The 19,808-nt window shown below is 42.3% G+C and overlaps 1 protein-coding gene across 3 annotated transcripts in view; it reads right to left on the bottom strand.

The window, feature by feature from the left end:
* MEIS1 (Meis homeobox 1) overlaps positions 1-19,808 on the bottom strand; it is a 109,413-nt gene that overhangs the window by 8,436 nt on the left and 81,169 nt on the right. For all 3 annotated transcript variants that reach the window (XM_074864341.1, XM_074864339.1, XM_074864340.1), the window contains exon 9: positions 15,086-15,162. In XM_074864341.1, coding sequence (XP_074720442.1) covers positions 15,086-15,162 — 77 coding nt within the window. The remainder of the gene's footprint in view (positions 1-15,085; positions 15,163-19,808) is intronic.

Genomic DNA, 19,808 nt, shown 5'->3' with positions numbered 1-19,808 from the left:
CAGCTCCCCATCCTTGTATCTGTTTAAATAAACTGGTCCAGCTGTTTGTTTCCAGGATGCCCTTTAACCTTCTGTCCCATCCTCCCTGCCTTTGTAACAGAACGCTTTACTTTGCATTATAGTAGAGTCCAAACCACTATGCATTAAAAAAAAAAAAAGAAGAAAGTATTCACTTTCAAGTTTCTTCCTGCAACCCAAACCTGGAATTTGTAAGAACCCATCAGATTAAAACTATTAATGTGGCTTGCCTGGAGAGAGCACAATGCAGCGCTGTTATGTTTATAAATCACATTTGAGAACTCTTTGCAAGCAAAATTGCGAATTAGCTGTTGCTGCAGAAATATACAGGCATGGAGATAATTTCTTCGTACTTTCTGGTTTTTTCCTTGATAGAAGGGCCAAGATCTTTTGATCGCTCTTTGAATTTCCAAAGCTCCAGGCTGACGTAACATCAGCAAAAATGATGGAACAGAAAAGCTAACGGGAAAAATCTCACTGCCCCTTTTCCTGTATGTTCAAATTCGCCTATCTTAAGGAAAAGAAATCCTAAAGCACTCTAATTTTTAGAAGTTCAGAGGACCTAAAAAAGATATTTGTGTATTAAGTGCTACTCAAATGGAGTACTGTCAAAATACAACTCAGCATAAAACTTAAGTTAATGATTAAGACAGCTGCATAACCTTACTTATGTGAGTAAAGACCCACACAGGCTCAAAGACTTGCATAAAGTATTTTTTCCCATACCAGTGCTCTATGCATTGGTACCTTTGCTCCAATGTGGAAGGGGTTTTTTGGCTTGGGTTTTGTCCTCCAAGGAGCAGAATCAATAGCTGCTCAAACAACATGAGATCCCTCAGTGTACAAGTTGTACCCATCTGCCTGCCCACGGAGGGCCAAGAACTCTGTAAAACAATGCTTTGGGTTGCCTTTTTTTTTTTTTTTTTTGCAAGGGAGGGATCTGGCATGGAGGAAACGTTTGAACAGTTGGTCAAACACAGAAGTTTAAAGTATTTATTATTTTTTTCAAGTTCACTTTTCCTTGCCCTTTTGAATACATGAGATTGCGCTTTCCACCATGTCTCAAAAAGCAAGAAAACCCCAGCTATTGCACCTGCATAACCCTAAAGCAGAGGAGGAAACTCTATTTTCTCCAATTTGCATTTTACTAGGATGTTTTCTCTTAGGCTTCTGGCCTGGGGTCTGTCCCCAGAGGTCACTGGCAGTCTCCCTGGTTGGTGCATCGCCGGTCCCACGGGTGAGATCCAGCCCTGGCCCTGGGGATGCAGCAATCTGCCTCTGCACTCTGACCTTCAGCTTGGCCGCCCTCGTTGCCACGCACAAGTTTTGTTTCTTCTCAGCGAGAGGCGGCATGGCTGGTGATGACAAAAGACTTATTTTAGTTGGAAATTGGCTACAATAATAGCAGCCAGAGAGCAAGGATTTTCGGAGGGTCACCAAACCCTCCAAAAGGAACAGTTTGCTAAGGCTCAGGTTACAGCCCGAGTGACATTTTCTGCACAGATCTGGTCTTTCTCCCTTCCCCTTGTATTTCACTTCTTTTGAGTGAATAAAACAAGACCTTCCTCTGCTGTCACGAATTCCCAAAGTCACCTTTGCTCAAGAATCAACAGAGCAATTGCGGGGACTTCCAATTTGCAGTCTTTGAATGAAATATTCCAGGACCAGCTGTCTGAAAGGAGATGCTGAGACTTAGCGCTATATTGAATTTTTCTTTCCCTCAGCCCTCCCAAATGAGGAGAGTTTCACACCATTATTAACTTTTGATACTTGGAGTTGCAGGCTGCTCCCTCTCCATATTGTCCCAAAGTGCCGCATGCCAGAAGTCTGTGTATCACTAGCAGTGCCAAGAAATTCCCGAAAATCTTTCTGCCTCATTTTCTCCTTGAGCTCCTTCTAGCAAACTAAGCGTAAGGACGATGAGAAAGCTCACAGTACCTACAAACCCCAGTGCTAAAATCTCTCTTGCCCCTCCGAAAAAAATAGTATCCCTCTTGACAAAAAACAAATCATCATTTTTATAACAGATGCCAAAGTAACCAGAGCCCTTCAAACTGGCAAATAATTCACTTGTAAAACCAGCCATATTCTTTTCTGCATACTGGGATCCTTCATTTATACAGCAGTGAAACAACCTTCTCTATTCAGCACTTAATTCCTCAACGCTTAACAGGTTTATCTCTAATAAAAACAATTTAAATGGAAAGTGTGCTATAAACCGGGATTATTACACTTCAGTAACTGCTTTATTCCTTATTTTAACATATTTTCATTTTTTCCTGTGTACTTGTTTTCCAGAGCTTTTTAAGGAGTCAGTTAAAGAAAAGAAAAAAACCATAGAAATTATTTCACCGAATACTTTCAAGTGTTTTAAAAACAGCCTTAAAAATAGCAAGCTCCCTATGTAATTATGAACAGAAAAAATAACTGCAGACTTTTGAATGGTAATCACATCTCCCCATCCCTAAAATGAGAAATAAATGTTAAAAGAGTGCTTACTGCCATTATTAGAAAGTTCTGATCCTGAAGTCAGTTAGTGAGCTTAATGACCCGTAACTACCAGTCATTAGCAATTCATGCTCTCTGTACTCCCTTTATTTGTAAAGAAAAAAAAATAAAAAATCCAAGACGCTCGAGAAACTTTGTTCAATTTAAAGTCAAACCTTATGAAGTCATGTTTGGCAACTTTTCTTGGTTTCTCCTCCTCCTCCTCCTCCGAACTGAAGACAATTCAGGACTGCAATACATCATTTACAACACTAAATGGAGGTAGGGAGGGAAGAGAGTACACAGGCTGCTAACCGCCCACTCCAGACACGTAATATTGGAATATACTCCAAACGCAGGGAGTCTATCTATCAGGAGGATCGGGAAGGTCTCCTGAAAGCTCTCCTCCTCTTCCCTCCTCCACTGGCAGCACCAGCGCCAGGGACTGTATATAGGGCTGGGGGTGTAGCAAGACAATATTGAAGAGCGAACAAATAAAATACTATGCAAAAACTAGTGATGAAAAACCACTAATTAGCTGACAAATTTGATGTAAAGCACTAATGAAAGCCATGTGTGGCTCTGCAATTTAGTTTTAAAAATAGCTTCTGACTTCAAGCATTACTATGTGACCCCACCGATGGATTCATGTTGTGCATTCAGAAAAGTTGCTTTAAAGCAGGAGAGTGCTATTGAATCTCTCACGAGCCAACCCTGCTAATGTAGCGAGCATATCGAGTGCAAAAATAGAAAGTAGAGAGATGGGATCAGGTATGCGCTCCTTGTAAGAGAGCAGGCTATGCCCTACCCTACATTTTGGGCAGCCCAACATGCACCAGCTCTACCTCTGGCCACCTCCTGTGCTTGCTCTTCTCCCAAGCCCTTACGCCCTGCCTCCCCGCCTTGCTCGATATCTTGCTTTCTTCTCAAATCACCATGGGACACATTCTGCCTCCCAATAAACAGACCAGATTTGGGGGAGCACCCTGCCACCAGCCCAACAGGACACCACGCAGCTGTGGTGGCCACCACAGGGTGGCAGCGAGCCAGGTGGTGGCTTGTGCTCCAGGTGCAGAAGGGACAGCTGATGGCCTTCCATTGAGGGAGGAACCACAAGCTCCTGACCCTGCTTTTCCCTTGGCCCAAACACTCCCCTAGCCCCAAGTCTGAGCAGGCTTCATGGTTGATGGCTGCTCAATGGGTCTTTCTAGAAGAAAGCTGAGCAGGAAACACTTCTCCCATCTTGCAAAATTTTCTCTGTTCCACAGCAGGATGGAGCTAAAGCCTATTTGTATTTATGTGGTTAGTTCTGAATGAAAAACAAGGGAGGGACTCGCTAGAGAGGAGTGGAGCCAATGTGCCCAGGGAAGGGCTCCCTGGAGATGCACTCCCCGCTCTGCCCATCTCCAGTGCCCTCCCACATCACAGGCAAACTGCTGTTGGCCTTTCTGGTACACTCTCTTCCTTCTCCTCCTCCCCTCTCACCCACAAATCCCACTCAAAAAAGCTCAGCTGACATGGAAAGTTTCTGGTGAAAATCCAGGTCCAGCATTCAGGCGTCTCCCTGCCGATGCCAGGGAGCCGGAGCAGAGGCCGTGCTGCAGGTCTCCGCTGCGCTGGGGAGGGCTCGCTGCAACCTCATTCCCTGACACCGCAATTCCCTCGGGGTGCAAAGCAGATGTAAACTCGCCCTCGGCAGCCAGATGATGTAAGGGGAAATCTTTACATGGCAAAGCGCCAGCGGAGCTGACCTCCCGTCTCTTCCCCGCTCCCAAATCCCAGTGCAGCTGTACTCTGCTGATCTCCGTGTGCCACAATTAGCCTTTAAGGAATATGGCAAGGATTCATCTAGTAGAGCAGCTCTAAGGCTGCTCTAACTCCCGCCTGGGACAACACTAGACCCCATACAGCACTGCGGTTGGGTACACAACACGCTACCAGCCAACGTCTTGCCTCCCACAAAAATGCTCTCCCTGCCCGAGGACTGATGCTGCCTGGTTGCTGATCCACTGCAGATTTGGAGAGCGATTCACCTCAGCACCACACCACGCACCATCTTTGCCGGGATAGAGATGTATGTGCTTCAATGCACAGATGATGCCACAAACCCCAGGACCTCCCAAACGCTTTGTGGCAGAGGGTGCGCAGGCTCTCTGCAAGCTTTGAGAGCAGCCCAGACTGTGATGCGCATCTCCCAGCTCGGGGTTTTCTCCCAGCTCTGAGGGGGTTCTGAACCTCAACTTTCCATCTGAACCTTCAGGAGAGCATGTCTGGACTCCATAACTCACGTCCTGGTCGGGTGCACACCATCAGTGCAACCCAGCGGCTTGTCTTCAGCAGATCCTTTTAAACCAGCAACCTGAGTTCTGCTGATTGGCAGGGGTTATGCTGGGAATGCGTGAGAATCGATAGCAAAATACTCGCTACTTCTTCGAAAACACTCCTCTCTCTTCCAGCAACTTCCTTGTCTGTTGAATCAGCATAACCTCTTATTTAAGGGAATGTAGTGTTTGTGAGAGGTGCCAAGCTTTCTCCTGCCACACAAGTTGTCTAAACACAGAAGTTCCTCCTTTGAGGTCCAAGACTTTTTCCATACATCAAGTTGGGAGCCTTGTCCAAACAGCTTTTTCCCCATTCACTCCTACCTATACTGCATATGGCATGGGAAGCTGGAAGCCCTGCCTTGTCCTCCAGCCCAAGAGAAAGCAGAGAGGCTGCTCCCACATCTGGCTGCTGGTTTAGGTGCATTCCCACTCACTGAAGGATGCGAGAAACAATCTGTCTGCTCTCCTGGGTGGGTCTCCTCACCCTCCTCATCTACAGAAGGCTACTTAGGGAGAACGGAGTAACTTCATACCCTGTCACCCCACGCCAGCTTCTCCAGCCTGCGGAATGAGGAGAAACGAACCCAGGGTAGCCAAATCAAAAGCCCTGACAAGTGCCTGTGGGGGAAATCCCGGAGCACTCAAGAGGAGAAGACATAATGAAGCCCTAAATGGGACCCATGATTCACACATGAAATACGCTTTGACCTCACTCTGGTCTACACCCCAAGACATCAGCTCAGGGCAGATGAGGGAAGCTGTGATTCCTGTGGTTGGATTTTCCCCACCGCTACTGAGACAACAAACACAAGCACGTTAGTGTATTTCGTGTGATGTGGGCACCTGCAAAACTGGTTTGAATTTTTTTTTCTTAATTTTTTTTTTTCCAGAAACCACAAAAGATACAACTGTGACTCACAGCCAACCTGAAAAACAACCCCACACTTCTGGACAAACTCCCCCCCAAGACATCCTACTTCAAAACATTGTTTTCTAACCACTACTAATAACCTACTTTGTAATCTACTTTATCTAAACATAATTTCCCATTAAGTGAAGTAATTCATTTTGCTTATAATCCTACTCCTGACGGCATTTATTCAGGGCAGGAGAAAAGACATCCTCAAAAAACAAGGCAAACAAAACACACACAGGGAGGTCAGAGTAATGTCAAAGACAAAAAGAATTTGTGAGACCATGGGACACAGAAAGCTTAGGGATCAGCCCCCAGATGGTATAAACCACCTTTATAAACCAGGTGAGAAGTCAGACATCTCTAGGATAAATCTGAATTAAAAAGGAGCTATTCCACTTTATCATTAGCCAAAGAAAGCCACAAGGACTACAGCACCTGGGCAGGGAAAAAAAAATAATAACCCGTGAAACTGTTACATGACCTAGATTTCGTTGAAGAACTGCGGAAGTAATATTTTTTCAGCAGCATCTGCTGCTGTTTCTTTTCTGTTTTAAGAGTAAAATAAAAGGCAGAAGCCTCGTTAGCACTAACGCTGATATAGCCAGCCATACATCATTTACACCGAAATCATTTCAGGGCAGGCAGGGCAAAACACACGCCCTCAAAAGCACGTCCTCGCCCTGTGCCTCTGGCTGTATTTCATTTTTGAAAAGAGAAAATTGGTTTAGCCAAGAAGGAGACAACATTTGCCCCATTTTTAATATTTCAGGCTGACTTTTTAACCATGCAGTTTGTTTTATGCAGGTGCAGCCCAGAGCAAGCACCTGATGTAAGTGCGAGAGAGGGTCTCTGAGGGCACCTTTCTCCATGTGTTGGTGCTTCAGTTTGCAATGGTTAATCGCTCTACACCAATCTCAGCAACTGTTGACACAAAATAGGTGGAGATCAGGTCTGTGCAAGCACAAAATACCAGAAAGGCAAACTATATGTAAACACACTTCAGATAGCTATGACAAGAATAGACCAAAACCTGACTTGCAAAGCAATGACAAACCATTACTCTCCCCTTCTCTCTCTTTTTTTTTTTTAATATATTGGGGGTATATATTTTTTATTTTATTTTTTATAGGTATTCTTCCTGACAGAAGCATCTCTTGCACTAAAAAGAAACCAAGCCCTGAGAACTGTATTTACAGAAGATGGTGTAGAACCCTCCCCTTACTTGCAACACAGCATTTCCACAATACAATAGTGTCCTGGATGGGGTTTTTTTAAAGCCAAACTCTTGTTTTGAGACACTGCACACCTGAATCTCAGCCTTTTTAAATAAAAAGTAGCAAACAAAGCCTTCTGACCCCTACCTTGATCCTGCAGAGCAAAGCTAGGACAGGAGTGGAGAAAAGAGCAAGTGGTGAATGTTTGCACAGTGCTGTTTCATCTTATTTCCCTGACACTTGACAGTGCATTCGTTACAGAATATTAATGCACTAACTAAAAAAAGTTTGTCAGGTACAAAACCACCCCAGAAGAGAATGGAAGGACCAAGGGAAAACAGGGTTTTTCTGGACTGCATATTAACTTCTCAAGTGCCGAGTGCCTTTTGTTAGTCAAGACTATTGGCAGGTAAACCCTGTTTGCAGCATGCAATGCTCTGCACTGGCAACTGACCTTTCCCCCTCTCAAAAAAGCATCTATGTGAATAAAATAACACCAGTTATTTTATTTGCTCAATGCTCAGGGCACCACTAATTAGTCTGTTAGTTCGTGCAAAATAATTCCACGTTTGCTCTGGAAATAAATGGTGTTTCCTCTGCTGGTTTTCCTCAGCCTGAATCCAGGGGATGTCAGAGCAATGGTTAGGGGAAACATCCTCCCCTGGTGCTCCTGGACAGGGTGATCCCAGTTTTGAGTCAGTTTGGGGTGCGTGGAGACTACCAATGCACAACTTAGCAAGAAATCCAGGGTCTATCAGCTCTCCAGGGCGAAAGCTCTTCCTGTGCTCCACCTGAAGTCCCAGAGGCCAAGGGGAGCATTTCCCCAAAAAACCTCTTTATCCACCTCCTCCAAGCATTTGCCCCCTTTGGAAAAATACCCGTGTTTTGTGCCAGAACTGTATCACTACTCCTTAAACCTGCGTGCTAAAACCAAACCCTGCACGTTTAAACCACTGCGCTGTATTTTTAAATGGCTTTACTGAACTAAAAAAAATACCAGCCTAAAATCCAGTGATACAACAGTACCTGATGGCTCTAAATTCACAATTCTTCCCCCTGTAAGCTATTTGCTCAGCTTTTCTAATAATACCTTGGCTGCCTGGCAGCTCTCCAGGGCTGTCTAAGGCAATATGCAAGCTAAACATTTTTTCGTCTGATTTCAATATTTTCTTATGAGTAACTATACAGGATTTTACCTAGTGAGTATTCCTGATTGCTGTAATTTAAGAACAGAGAAATAGACTACAGATGTAATATTATTATTACAATTGGCATTCAAGGTGAAAGGCATAACAATTAGCTAAGACTTAGTGAAAACATAAATGTAAAAATCTGCTTGAAAAGCCCAGCACATGGTACGTTTAGAACAGCTAATTTACCACACATATTCTGAATTGCTCAAACGGTATAACAATTCACCCAGCGAGATCCTTTTTTTAATAGTTTTCTTGCGGCTTTGCAGTTTTTCTGGGGGGGATGATTGTCACGTTGCAAACACCTACTGTCTTATTTTACTTTGGAATAACAAACAATACATATTTCTTAAACCTGAAACATATAGTCTTTCTTATTTCTATTTTTTCCTGCTTTCACATGTATTCCCATTAACAAAACAGTGTTTAAATAACATCTGTATACATATTCTTGAATCACACAGAGAACAAAAGTAAATAGTTTCCAAAATCTGACGGTTAAGTTCGTATTGCTGAAGTTGAGAGGATAATTTGTGAATGTTTTAACATTTACAAGTAAATAAGTACTTGTATTTACTGTATCTGATTACTGAGAAAAGTATTTGTTATGTTCTTACACAGATTCAAATTGCATCTTGACCTTTTCTCGTTTAATCTGTTTACTGCAACAAAAGCAGTAATAGATACATCTGAAAACAAGCAGATATTTTACTTGCCTAGGATTAAAAATCCCTGCGTGCAATGTGCTCTGCAAAGTGGCAAACTGAGTATTTTGCCTATTTATTGTAGCCTGTGATTTGGTAGGCAGCGGGGGTGAAAAACCACCCCTGTGTACAGGACCAGCACCTGCTTTTGCTATGCTCCCTCCCTGCTGGCCTCCTCCCCCACTTACACCCTAAAAATAGTGCTTAAGTGGGACTAAAGTGGTGCACTGGTCATGTGCTGGCCTTTTGCTCGGGGTGACTATCGCCCTCAGCGAAGGAACTGAGTGAAGATGATGTCTACACTAAACGCCCAGCCTCATGCAGGAGCCTTTCCACCCCCTCCAAGGGGCTGACGTGGGGCTCAACACATGGGAATCACCGAAACCCAGGCATGCTATGGTACAAAAACCACAGTGGGAAGACAGGGGCCTGGGACTGTTTTCCAAAAGGCGGCAGGATGGAGAGCCACGCAGTCATCCCTGCAACTCTCTGGAGGGGCGGGCAGGGGCTTTCTGCATCTGCCCCATCAGCATCCCCCCATCTGCCCTATCTGCATCCCTCCTTCTGCCCCATCAGCATCTGTCCTCATCTGCATCCCCTCCATCCACCCCATCAGCATCCCCCCATCTGCATCCCTCCATCTGCGTCTCCCATCTGCCCCATCAGCATCTTCCCGCATGCCCCCCATCTGCATGTCCCAATCTGCATCGTCCCCACCTGCCCCATCTGCTCCATCCGTAACCCCACCATCTGCAAGCCAGGCCGGGCATGACCAGCAAGCAGATGGGAAGGACACCCCTCGCAGTGGTGCTCCCCATTCACCACTGGGTGCTGGGGAGTGATGTCCCCCAGAAGAAGCGCAAAATCCTCCCGTCCCCATCATACCACCCTACCTGCCCGTGCCAGGGCAAAGCGCTTTATGCCCTGCCCCATGTGGCTACCACAGCAAAGCTCTACCACTATGCTTACCCACAAGCAAAGAAACGGAGGTAGGAGAAAATTTCCTGCTGGAGGGGAGTTATGATGGGGCTAAAAGAGTAATAAAGTATTTCTGGGTGCCTCAGCCCTGAGCTGGCTGTGCTACATATAGTAAGGTGGTCTGGTCTTCCTATTGCAAACCTATCTCAGATTTTTCAAGCTCATCTTCAGGCTGGTCTTGGAGCCTTTTTAAAATTTATTCCTTACAAAGTTTCAGCAAAAGTAACTTCAGCTGTCTCCAAGAATGAGATTAGGGAAATTTACATTATTTGATCATTTTTTCCAGTGTGTTTGGTTGGGGTTTCTTGGTTTTTTTGCAAGTCTAGGAAATTATACACAAAATTGACATTTAAAGAAGCCAAGGTCATAAAATCAAGAACTCGAGAGTTAGGAAACCACATTAGTAGAGCTGCTTGCACCTTATTCTTTAACCTACTTTATATGTGAACAGTTCAGTTACCAGCTCACAGTACAATTTTTGATAGGGCCCAATGCCTCAACCACCCCAATGACGATTATGTTTGTTATAAGAACAAGCCAGGGCACTCTAATATAGAAAAATTGATTTCTACAGGAAATAAACTTTGTCAAAGTTGAACAAATAAGGCAGCAAACAGCAAGAAAAGCAAAAGAGTCCTGGCTGAAGCAGCTGAATGCTGCACTGGAGAAGTACATTCAGCTCTGCTGCTGCCTTGGACTTCTCAGGAGCTACTGAGTAAATAATCAAACCCAAAGTAAATCATCAAACCCAAACTCTTCAGCAGCAGTTACTGATTCCTTGCATCTCTCCATACCCAACATTGGAGGTTGGAAATGTAAGACACTGAGGCATTCAAAATTTGGAGTTTCCACTGAAACTCCAAGTTGCAGTGGTTGGACCTTAAATGTGGATAACTTGCTGACATTTTGAGCCATCTCACAGTCCCAGACCAACCCAAGACAGGTGGCTGTGCTGGACCTGGACCTCCCTGAGTCTCACTTTACCTGTGAACCGAGACAACACTATTCTCTCTCTTTACAGGGGAACTGTAAAAACATCATGCAGACTTGCAACTGTATGCATATATAGGCAAGTGGAGGTCAGGGGAGGACTTGGGTATTACAGCAGTAAGCACCATGCAAAAGTCCAGCAGTAATTATTAATTCCATCTTCAAGCACAGTTTGAACACAGCTCAACAAACGAAGCACTGAAGAATGAGGGTAAGATAAAATATTGACTAGCTGCTCCATCATTGTCTCGTCTGTGCCCTAGATAGCACAAGAGTATTTTGGAAAAAACAGAATGGAAACACCCAATAAAAGCCTGGAGTTTTAAGGATTTGAATTTTCAAACGGAATAATTTTTTGTAAGATCATTTTAATGCAGTTGTACGCGACCCTATTTAGAGAGATAGTCACATATACACATGCACTTCCAGAGAGTTTATATAGCCACAGTATTCTACAAATATACATTTACCTGTAGACTTCCCTAAAACATAAACAAGCATCCGACACCTAATTCAGCCCTTGACGAGAACTGCTCTCTCTTCTCCATAGAGTACCACCAGTAATTATTTACCATTAGTTCTTAACAGGAAGAGATTCAGCTGGGATGTAGTAAACAAGAAAACCGTATAGATTGTTCAATATAGCCTGGCTGGCTCTCAGCTGAGGTAAGAAGTGATTGGATCACACCTCCTGGATATTTCAATCACAGTTTTTATCACCAGGGAAAAGCCCCTTATTAACCTGTACTTGGTCAGGTCCCTTCCATGTCCATATATGCAACGCTGTCAAGATCATACAAGTGCCCCTTCTCATTCACGTTACCATGCTTTGAACCCTGAACTGCTGCAGGGTTAAATGACTAACAAGACAGAGACCTGAAGGGTTCATTTAGACTAACGACATCTTGAACTCTGCTACCTTCCTACCTGCCATAGATTTTTTTTTTTTTTTTTTGCAACAGGGTAAGGGCTCCCTCTTCTCATGACAGAAACATCTGACCATGGCAAAAAGATGGTTCTAAAAGGAAATGCTGGTGATTCACAAACAAAATCATCACGTGTGAAGAATATAAAAAGGGAAAAATCCTCTGCATGTATTATTTCATTACTTTAAAAAATAAAACCAGCCAAGTAAAAGGGTCAAGTTAAAACTGTGGTATTTTTAAAGACATGTGCCCTACCACTGATACATTTTCCGGCACGTCTCACATCATCACCCCATTCCTGTGACTCCTCCACCATCAATAGGAGTTGTGTGCATCAACCCAGGGAGCCTGAACACCGGGCAGGCCATATGTGAAAAGCACCATTTTTTTCGTTACAGCAGAGAACTGAAGTATGCAACTAGCACATACTGTAAAGGCATTCAAAATATGACAAAAAAAATTGTTCAAATGCTTTCAATCTGCAGAAAACAAATGCTCTCTTCAATGACTGCTCTGTGGCAAACTTCTAATTCCATCCAGAAAATCCAGCATTCCCAGTCTGGGCTAACGACCATGCTACCAGACATGAGTTTATGTTTTTCATGCACATTTCATGTATTCCCACATGCTGTGTTGCTGCCAATAATTTATGACTGATCTGCACCCAGCCTGCCCTTCAGCATTTTATTTAATCTCTGCAACAGTGATTTACAATGACTCATCATTAATACAAAAATGTACATGTGTGTTAACAAGTTTGGAAGAATCTAAGGAAGAAGGCAAAATTTTTTGCAAGTCGTGGCTGAATGACTTATGAGCCCGCTAAAGAAAGGCAAAGCTAACCAGAAACGATACATTAACCCTTCCCTGCAGCAAACAGTTTAGGCAAGAAGAGTTTCTTCTCCTGCGTACCGCTTTAGAAGAAAAGGGATTAGGCAAAAGGCTGGGAGAGGGTTGCCCCATAGCCCCCAGGATTTGGGAGGGGATGAGCAGCTCGTTGATCACCCCATGGCTGGATGTTTCCTGAGGATGCACCTGTGTGTGTGTGCAACCTGAACACTCAGCCATGACCTCACAGCCTCCTTGTTTCTTAGCATCCATTTAAAAAGCAGGGGCTGAATTACCATATTTTGGCATCTCTGCCCACCACCTGTGATTTAAGAAAGCCCCGACTATCTCTATAGTGTTAAATCTTTGTGGGGCTGGGGAGGGAAGGGGAATTGTCTCAATAATTTATACAATTGTAACACCACTGCAGAATTACCAAACTAGCTCAAGCAGAGGAAGCCTGCCCTACATCCACAAGACTTCAGTTATAATGTATTTTGACCTACTTTTTTTTTTTCCCCTTGCACTTAAGGAACTTATAAAAACACATTTGACACAAAGCCAAAGTAAAAAGTCCTCAAATCTGAGACAAGATGGGTACGGAAAAACACCCTGGAAAGTCACTTGGGAGAAATTCCACCAGCTTTAGTTCAAAACATCCCATGTTCATCACCTTGAAAAATTTCTTTGATGGCCCATCCTAAACTGACATAGTTGCCCTTGCCAAACCCTATGCTCCCAGACCCCTCCAAAGCAGCACACGCTCGCTTCACCCATTGCTCCATAAGACCCCCGATGAACATACACAGCTTCTCAACTGGCCAAAGCGCCTATTGTTAAACTGAAGGACAACCATATAAATTAGGGTATTGCCTGTATGAAGGTTGGAGGTCATAAAGCTGAAGCAAACAGTAATTTTTTCTGGCTGAGCCAAAATACTGTGGGTTACGTTTCCTTATAACACATATTTTATGTTTAGTGCCTTTTATTCCTCCACGCTAAAGTAAGTATCTTGGAAGCATACTTCACATACACTAAGTATTCAGTATTTTCCTTTATTCAGTGTCTTAAAGGGCTTCAAAAAATTGATCTCCCAGGGCTTCTGTGGGGGTCACAGAAATTGATAACCCTTACAAGCTATGCTTATGTGAGCCTGCCTGTGTCTCCCAGATAGTGCACTTTGTAAATTAATCCTCCAAAGGCAAATATATTGTAAGTAGCTTGTTATCTCTAAAGTACTAAATTGAAGAATACATGGGATTATATTGACAGAAATTACATTTTCTGTAATGGGGTTTAATATATCTGAAATCTCTCCCATAGGCTCCTACTCTCTCTAAGAGAGAAGGGTTTGTTAATGTAGGTGCAATGGACATCAAGACCAAATTTATTCACTAAAATGGATTAGGCCATGTAATCAGAGCTTCAGTAATATTAATCTCTGACACTTATTGAACGGAAAAAAAATACTTTTGTCTGCAAACTGGCATTCCTCCCTCCCTTTTCCCCAGCAGGCTCGCTGTTTGCCTTGGCCATTTTCTGGGTATTACTTCAAAGAGGATAAGGTTTCCCATCATAAACACTAATCTAAAAATATTAGGACAATTAATTAGATACACTTAGTTTTACAAGGTATTAGATTGCAATATACTTCAAATACGACACTTGTTCTGCGATAGTGGCAGAAACCTGCGTTTTGATGCAGTAACAAAGGGTAATAAATCAAACTTTTTTTTTAAGGGCTTGCTGTTGTGTTTTTATACTTAAATCAAAAGTAATTTTCAAAATCACAAGTAATTTTCACTGCTTGCCTTCACTACCTCCTGTACAGTCAGCAACCCAAAATCCACTGCAGACATAGCATGGGTCCCGACTTCCTTCAAACAAATCGCTACTACAACAGATCAGGGGCTCCAGCAACCCTTAGCTGGAATAAATAAAATTGCTCCACACCATACTTTAGCAGCAAAGAGACAGGTTGTCCTCAAAGTTTAGTCAAGCTTTCAAAAACTGGACTTTTAAAACAAACCGGTAAAGAGATAGAAGGATGTCAGACAAAAAGAAAAACCCCACTAACAACGTTTTTTAAAGTATGACAGCATCCCAAAATAACAATACGCTCTGCAGAAATGGGGCCAATTGCCCCTTTTTTTTCACCCAACATCTCAACCTCTTCCAAGACCAAAGTTCTCAAAATGCATGTGGCTTCCTATTGAAGAAGACACATCCTCAGCCAGAAGGAGGACTGGTATCCACTGAAATCTGCCCAATCAATGGGAAAACAAATACGGCTTGTTTTCTGCAGTAGCAAACCTCCTAGTTCCCATCACTGAAACCACTCACCCAGCTACATCCTTTTTGCATCAATAAACTGCTGGGGGGGGTGGGGGGAGGTTGGGGGGGTGGGGGGGGGGAGCAGACAAGGGCAAGGTGTGTCCTCAAAAAATGCAAAGCGTTAGCCGGAGGGTGCCAGCGGCCGTATAGAAACACTAAGGAAAATTACTTACCAATTGTTCACTTGAAGTATAGTGAGCCCTGTGTCTTGTGCCAACTGCTTTTTCTGTTCTTCTGAAGGGTAAGGGTGCTACAAGACACCAAAATAAATATATACATTTAAAACAATGCTTTTTTTGCCTACTTTTTATTTTAAATTAAGAAAAAAAACAACAGAAGCGTGACATCTATTATTGAAAGGTGAAAATGCTGAGGTGTGTCACTCTTTTATAATTATTAATGGGCTACTACATCACTTAATTAATGGCAGTAAAAGACAAGCCAATTATAAAGATTAGTGAAGTGGAGAAATAACTGCTTAGGATACTGGCAGTACCTTGATACTCAAGAAGGATATTTGTTGCATTAGCTGAAAGTTTTTGCACTTGTCTCGAATGACCGATTAGAGTCAAATCACCTTCTTTTTCTGTATTTCACAGAACAATAAAGAATGTGATAAAGTACTTCTCTGTAAAACTAAAACACGCTGATGTTTTCTGAGATAGTGAAGACAAATCTTGCCAGTGCCCCAAAATAATTTGCAAATAAGATCAGCATCCTGAACATAAACAAACGCCTGGGTTTTGAACACAGGCCAACGCAAGGTCAACGATCAGCACATTTTTGCCTGACATTAACATAGCTGTGCTGCACTAATCCTAAGAGACAGAAAATAAATACTGGTTTAATTGAAGATAATGTTAAAATTCAATCATAAGTTAAGTTTCTTGTGAGAACTTGATTGCTTTCTCAGAAAATTCACTTTTGCATGAATACAGATTGCTTAATAAATCAACAGCAAAAACCACATCCAATTTTGAAATTTAGAAATATCATTTATGTCCTTTCCCTCCATGTAAAAATGTCACTGTCCCAAAAGGAAACGGCCAAATATTGAAAATGTAACAATTCCCAGAAAAAACCCTGTATTGAGGATCTGGCTCAGCTCCTAACCTAGACACCCAAGTCTCAGTACACATTGGATTCAGACCTGGTCTGCTGCAAAGTATTAATAACATTTCAATAAAGGTGATTTGATATAACTGGTTAGACCTATCCCAACATCGCATTTAGCAGTTGGTTGTCACAAAGTATTTGCTGTTATACACACATCCCTCTTTTTCCCCCAAACATCCCCATATTCTTTGGATGTATTCTTTGGCATAATATTACATGAGATGTAAACTGAAACCTTGTAAAGCGTAAGAATTTAAAACCTCGTAAAATTCCACAATATTATTGGTATCGTAACTATTTAGAAGATTTTATATATTCCTGTAAACAGCATAATCTGACACCTAATGGCTGTGTTACATGCCTGCAGCACCTCACTTTACCAAATAGGAATTTTTGTTGTAACTCTGGCAACTTCCCTTTGCCCAGTGTGCCCATTTCAAAGCCCGCTGCCATGGACATTGGCATTTTTTTCGCGCCAAAATTGTGGGGAATTTCCCATTCTTTTAAAAATACTGTTCTCTTGTCAGCAAGCCCACAGATAATCTGCACACCTATAAACAACCCCCTGTATTTTCTGCATGTACGTGAAACAGCTCCAGAACTGCAAAGTGGAGGACATGGGGAAGGGGATTTTGCTTCTTTTTTATGGGTAATTTGCATTTTACACATGCAAAAATATGGCATGAATTTTATCATTCACCTTACATACACGTTCATCCACAACAAACAGTTCTACTTGACTTATGTCCATCTATCTGAACATAACATTTTTCTTCTCTTCAAAAAAAAACCCTTACAGAGATGATTTGTAACATTTTCATCTTTACAGCTTACTTCCCGTTTCATTACTCTGCTATCAAGCGAGGACAAAATTATTCTTTTTTTTCTTATTTCGCTTTGCCACCTTACATGTGATCTAATTTTAAGTAATTGAACAAACTGTGTCTAATTTCATGCAGCAAGCAATAATTACTAGACAGCCTCTAGCTATTGGAATTGAGAACTCTGTCTCCATTAAGCAATTTTCAATTGTTCTGGACTTTTTTCCAAATAGACAAGACTGGATAAAATTAGCCATCAGAATAATACAGTCACTGTAAAAATAATTGCTTTAAAAGTCCCAAACCCTAAATTCCTCAAATTGTGGTATGTTTAAGGTCATCTGATTTATTTTTTTTTATATCCTAGCACAGCATAAACTTTTAATTTCATGATAAATCTATCATTGCCATAATCACATGACAGACTGGGACTTCATGTAGCTAATGCCTCTCAGCTAAAGGTTCACAATGCGGCAGGTTTTTTAACTATGATTTGGTGTGGTTTAAAATAATCTTAAATGCTGGGCATCCTTATTATATAAGCTTTCTGTGGATCGTATGAGTTGTTCCTTTGTAGGCTAAAAAAAAAAAAATAATAAAAATGACTTGACAAAGAATCAGCATGCCACAGGCTAGGTTGCTATAAAAACATTCAAAGCCTTGTTGCATTCCCACCCACAGGGCTAGGAAGGCCTGTGCTACAGGCAAAGGCAGACATCACATTGCAACAGAGAGAAAGGGGGAAACCCTGAGAACTGCCATTTTATGAAGAAATGGGAAATTCACTCGAAGCTTTGCTGTTGGTCTTTATTTCACCCATGCAATAATGACAGGTGCCTCCCAAAAGATTTCTAATGATTGTTTAAAGGGATAAAGACACATGCAGAGAGATATGTGTATATATATTTGCATATATATGTATATTTGTGTGTATATGTATAATATATATATAAATATATATATAAAAAGAGAGAGATATATATCTTAGGTCAAATGTTTAGTTTTAGGTGGTCCTGCGAGAAGCGTGGAGTCGGACTTCATGATCCTTATGGGTCCCTTCCAACTTGAGATATTCTATGATTCTATGAATCATATAAATATATACATATATAAATATATATGGAAGTGTGTGTCTAAAAACACAACACTGACTCCAGTTGGCAAGTCTACCTATCACTCTGGATCACTTTGGGATATCAAAGCAAATTGTACCACTGTTCAATAAACAGTGACTTGAGACCTTTACTTTGTTGTGTACATTAGCTCCTACCATTATCTCTTAAAAGCTTAATTATTTGCAAACAATTGATCAAGATGGGAATTGGAGAAAAGAGATGCCGGACCACCAGGAGAGTTGCAATGCATTAGGAGAGCAAACAGAATTACCTTTAGGTCTTATAATCAGAATTAACGATTGGGACCGTATGCAGGGCAGTGCAAGAAGCTGTAACGCTCTTGCTGGAGTGTTTTCCATTTGATCTGCATTAACACCTCGAGTGAAAGCCATAAAACGGTGATTACAGATGGCAAGGTTGACCCTCCTTCCCAGAACCAGCCCAGCTTGTGTATACTGGAAGACTGCAGACAGGCTTTCTTGCCAAGGCCAGAGGAAAAGGGCAAATCCAAGGGGAAAAAAAAGTAGGAAGCAGGCAGGTTAAAAAAAAAAAAAAAAAAAAGGCATCTGAAAGAATAAGGCTGACAACAGATAAGGACTCTGAATCTGGCTCTGGTATTTTCTGATCATGCCTGCTGCTGCTACAGCACTACAGAGCAGCATCCACTGAACAGTATGAGACCTAGTGCTTTTCCCTTCCCATAAATCTAGCGCTGAAATGTGGATTGTTTGGCACCATTAATGTGTTTTTGAGGCTCTGTGGTATTACTTTTAATAATGACTTAGTACAGAAAGTGATTGCTTAATAACACCATCAAAGTCTGCATGCAAATGAAAATTATCCCTAGGGGATTTGCCCAGGGTAATATGAACAGTTAAGGAACATTTGAAAAGGTAAAAATAACTATGCAAAATATGAGTCAGAGCAGTCGTTTTAGCAGTAACAAAGAAATCAAAGTGACAGAGAGAAAAATGTAACTTTCCATCATATTCTCTTGTCACTGTTTTATGAATGGTATATAGAGAGCAGCAGTCTTAATAAAAGCCCCTTTTTAATGCAGCCTGGATCATTTTTAGCAAAACAAACAATAAGACTTCTTTTTTTTTACCACCTTCGACTACAGCCCAGTGGGTAAAGTGTCTAGTAGATAGAGATGGAAAGCGTCCAAGTTTGCCTCTTAATGATACCCCTCGCCCAAATGTACTCCTTTCCTCAAATTTTCCATTCCGGGCTGCAAATGCTGGATGCCAGAACAGCGATAGACTTTATCTTATCTGTAACCCAGTATCAATAACACTCCCTCCATCCTCCCTCTCTGCCTTGCCTGCCGTAGCGGCGCATGGTAATGGTGGCAGAAAAATATGAAAATAATCCTGCCCAGAGTTTACTGCTGAGATAATGGGAGGCAAAACCGCCCCTTCTCACCCCCTGACTACTAATTCCTCGTGCCACTGAACCGCCTCAACACCAACACTGCCAACCAGCCCTACCACAGCACAGTGGCAGGAGCAATCTCCAAGAAAAGGGTTGCACGTTACATTGTAAGGATGTTGTGGCAACCGTCCAGCATCACCCTTATCACAGTAGCGCTGTTGCTTGGCTGACCATGCTGGGAGAAACATTTCGGAAGTCCTTTTATCCCCTTCCTCCAGCCCTTTGCCTCCTCCAGAGCTCAGCATAATGCACCAAGGCGAGATGACCTTGAGCTAAACTCTGGGAGGTGATACAGAGAAACTACCTCCCCAAAATTTATGCCCTCAGGAGTGTCTATTAACAGTTTTCTAGCCTCAAAATTAAAAGAAAAAAAAACCACTATGATTTTCTTGTTTCGGAAGAGCAACCCA

This window comes from Strix uralensis, chromosome 3 (assembly GCF_047716275.1).
Source record: "Strix uralensis isolate ZFMK-TIS-50842 chromosome 3, bStrUra1, whole genome shotgun sequence".
NCBI lineage: Eukaryota > Metazoa > Chordata > Aves > Strigiformes > Strigidae > Strix > Strix uralensis.
The sequence above is the reverse complement of the archived record's forward strand: the minus strand, read 5'-3'. Positions and strand labels throughout refer to the sequence as shown.